At 43.0% G+C, this 2,786-nt stretch overlaps 1 protein-coding gene across 1 annotated transcript; it reads right to left on the bottom strand.

The window, feature by feature from the left end:
* Positions 1-316: 316 nt before the first annotated feature.
* Positions 317-2,165, bottom strand: LOC128689212 (cuticle protein 7-like). Its single transcript, XM_053777348.2, has 3 exons — positions 2,148-2,165; positions 1,332-1,534; positions 317-1,051 (listed from the first exon to the last, which is right to left on the bottom strand). The coding sequence occupies exons 1-3, from the start codon at positions 2,151-2,153 to the stop codon at positions 721-723; spliced, it is 540 nt and encodes a 179-aa protein (XP_053633323.2). The 5' UTR covers positions 2,154-2,165; the 3' UTR covers positions 317-720.
* Positions 2,166-2,786: the final 621 nt, after the last annotated feature.

The following is a 2,786-nucleotide window of genomic DNA, read 5'->3' as shown; positions in this document are numbered from 1 at the left end:
ATCTATATATATATCTATATATATATATATATATATCTATATATATATATATATATATAACTTTATGTATATACACCTACAGCTATACATGTCTCCTTGAATATATATAATAAAACAATTAAGAAAAATTTTATTTGTTATGAAACTTTACTGAAGATTCTGCTTAGATTAATGACTCATTGTTCTCGTTGCTGTTGATGATCATGATGTAAACATGATGAGTATACGAGATGAAACATTTAAAACATGACAAATGTATTTGTTTAGTATCATATATTGCATCATTAAAGGACATGCAATGATGAAAAAATTGTATAATATATCGTTTTATTTATAACTGCAACGAAGATTTATCATTTAAAAATACAGCAGTACATGCATAGTTATACAAGTATCAGATTGTGACTTGAGAAAAATAAGTTCTTTGAAAAATGCATAACTTGTAGCACAGGAAAGGAAACACAGCTAGAAATCTATATCTATACTGATACATGAAGGATCATGGCAGCGGAGGTGTTTCTCTGTAGGACACGTTAGAGTACCTCATGCGGCATTTATCCTTCAGCATAACAGAAGAGAGTGATGGGCGGGAGAGACGCATTGTTGCTTAAATATAATAGTTCACTGGGCGCCGTGAAGCTGCGTTACGTATGTACAGCCGCAGTTGTTGGGTCGATGAGTAAACGGTACGGAAATTACTGTTCAATTCTTAGTAAAGAATTATTTTCCTGGTGCTGAGTATAACTGCGAGGGAGCTGGGACAGGCTGTAGAGGAGCTGGGGCAGGCTGAGAGAACACCTGTCTAGGAGCCTGGATGGGCTGAGAGAACACCTGTCTAGGAGCCTGGATGGGCTGAGAGAACACCTGTCTAGGAGCTGGGGCGGGCTGGGGAAACACTTGCCTAGGAGCTTGAGCGGGCTGGGAGTAAACACTTGCAGGACCGCTGGGAAACTGAGCCTCTCCCTCGAAGGTGATGGTGGGATGATAGCCGGTGCTGTCAACGTAGTAGTCAACCCGCATGAGACGAGAGTCAGGCAGCCGTACATAGTAACTGTGGACGGAGTACTGCTTAGTAAACATCTTCAACCCTCAACTCAAATCTCAACTCAAGTGTTTTACGAAGTACTAAATACAAAAATAAGTTTAATATACATAAGGAATCCTCGTTCACAGGACCATGATGTTAATGCAGTGATGGAGAAATATGAGTGATCTTGGTTTTCACAGTAATTATAGTTTATTTGCCATTCAATTTACGTATCTAGAGTTGGAAGAACACACTAATGCGCCTGTAATTTGCATTATGTCTTTCACTGCTTCAGTAGACTCACCTGCCTCTGGTGATGTCGCCGTCTCTTTCCTCCTGGTGGCCGAAGAAATTACCTGACGGTGCATCGTTGACGTCCCACTGGAAGTTGTACTGGGCGGGGCCGGAGGCAAAGTCGGGTCCCCTTACTGACGGAGCCTGGTAGCTGTAGTCACCCTGGGCAGCTGCCCATGGCACCACTACCAGCAAGAACACCAGAGCCACTGTCTGGTAGGTCAGATTTAACATTAGTATAAGTTCCTAATGGTAGAACTACCGACAATATGCTAGAGTCTGCCACGCATTCAATATTTTAAAAAAATAGTCAGAACTTGAACCCCTATAAAAATTCTTAGTGAGAAGAAAATGTAATTTAGAAATTCACAATTCGCCAACACAACTTATGTCAAAGTCCTCTTCTGAGGCAAATTAGTGTATGCAAGGGCAGCGAGTGTAAGGATATTTGCTAATACTTTCTGCACATCCCGAGAATCGAACCCGGGTCATTTCAGTTTCTAGCTGGTGGTTACAATATTAAGCTAGAAATGTCTGTAATGCAGCAAATTCATCGTGTGTTTCGTTAAAGGTTGATAAATGGATCTTCTAAGTTGTGTCTTTACACTACAGGTCCGGGTGGGTCATGGAACTCAAGGACTGGTATAGGCTCGATCCTACGGCCGCACATAGTGAGAGAGGCGCGCTGCAGTAACGCACTCTCGAATGTCTCCACATATTTTAAAAGCCTTGAAAAACTGTCATCTATAACAATCTGAAGAGAGAAAGCTTTTGCCTTGCATCACTAGGCTCGAGTAAGACAGTTGATTTGCATGAGGTGAGGTACCTTCATGATGTTGATGCAGTGATGGACTGAGATGATGTGATGCCCAGACATCACCACTCTGCCTTATATTGGTCGAGGGTGAGGTCAACAGTGTCAAGGTGGCGAGCATCGTGTCAGCTGACAACTCCCTAAACCAGTCTTCTTCCCTTTGTTGGTGGAATTAACAAGTCACTCTTCAGCACAGAGAATCACTACGGAAGGAACTGGGCAGCGACAACAACAGGAGGAGAACCACATAACACACGCACACAGGGCAATATCAACAACAAAAGTAGCTACATACAGGGCCTACACAATACACACACACACACACACACACACACACACACACACACACACACACACACACAAAGACAGGATGTTCCAGAGACTGGACACAGCAACACGGGGACACAGTTGGAAGCTGAAGACACAGATGAATCAAAGGGATGTTAGGAAGTATTTCTTCAGCCACAGAGTAGTCAGGAAGTGGAATAGTTTGGGAAGCGATGTAGTGGAGGCAGGATCCATACATAGCTTTAAGCAGAGGTACGATAAAGCTCATGGTTCAGGGAGAGTGACCTAGTAGCGACCAGTGAAGAGGCGGGGCCAGGAGCTTGGAGTCGACCCCTGCAACCTCAACTAGGTGAGTACAACTAG

Source organism: Cherax quadricarinatus, chromosome 18 (assembly GCF_038502225.1).
Source record: "Cherax quadricarinatus isolate ZL_2023a chromosome 18, ASM3850222v1, whole genome shotgun sequence".
NCBI lineage: Eukaryota > Metazoa > Arthropoda > Malacostraca > Decapoda > Parastacidae > Cherax > Cherax quadricarinatus.
Note: the sequence above shows the minus strand (reverse complement) of the source record. Positions and strands in the feature narration are given on the sequence as shown.

Bases quoted from the DNA above. Each gene is read 5' to 3' on its own strand.
- LOC128689212 (XM_053777348.2), bottom strand. The intron at 1,052-1,331 runs GTGAGTCTACTG...CTCCGTCCACAG, and splicing joins GGCGACATCACCAGAGGCAG to TTACTATGTACGGCTGCCTG.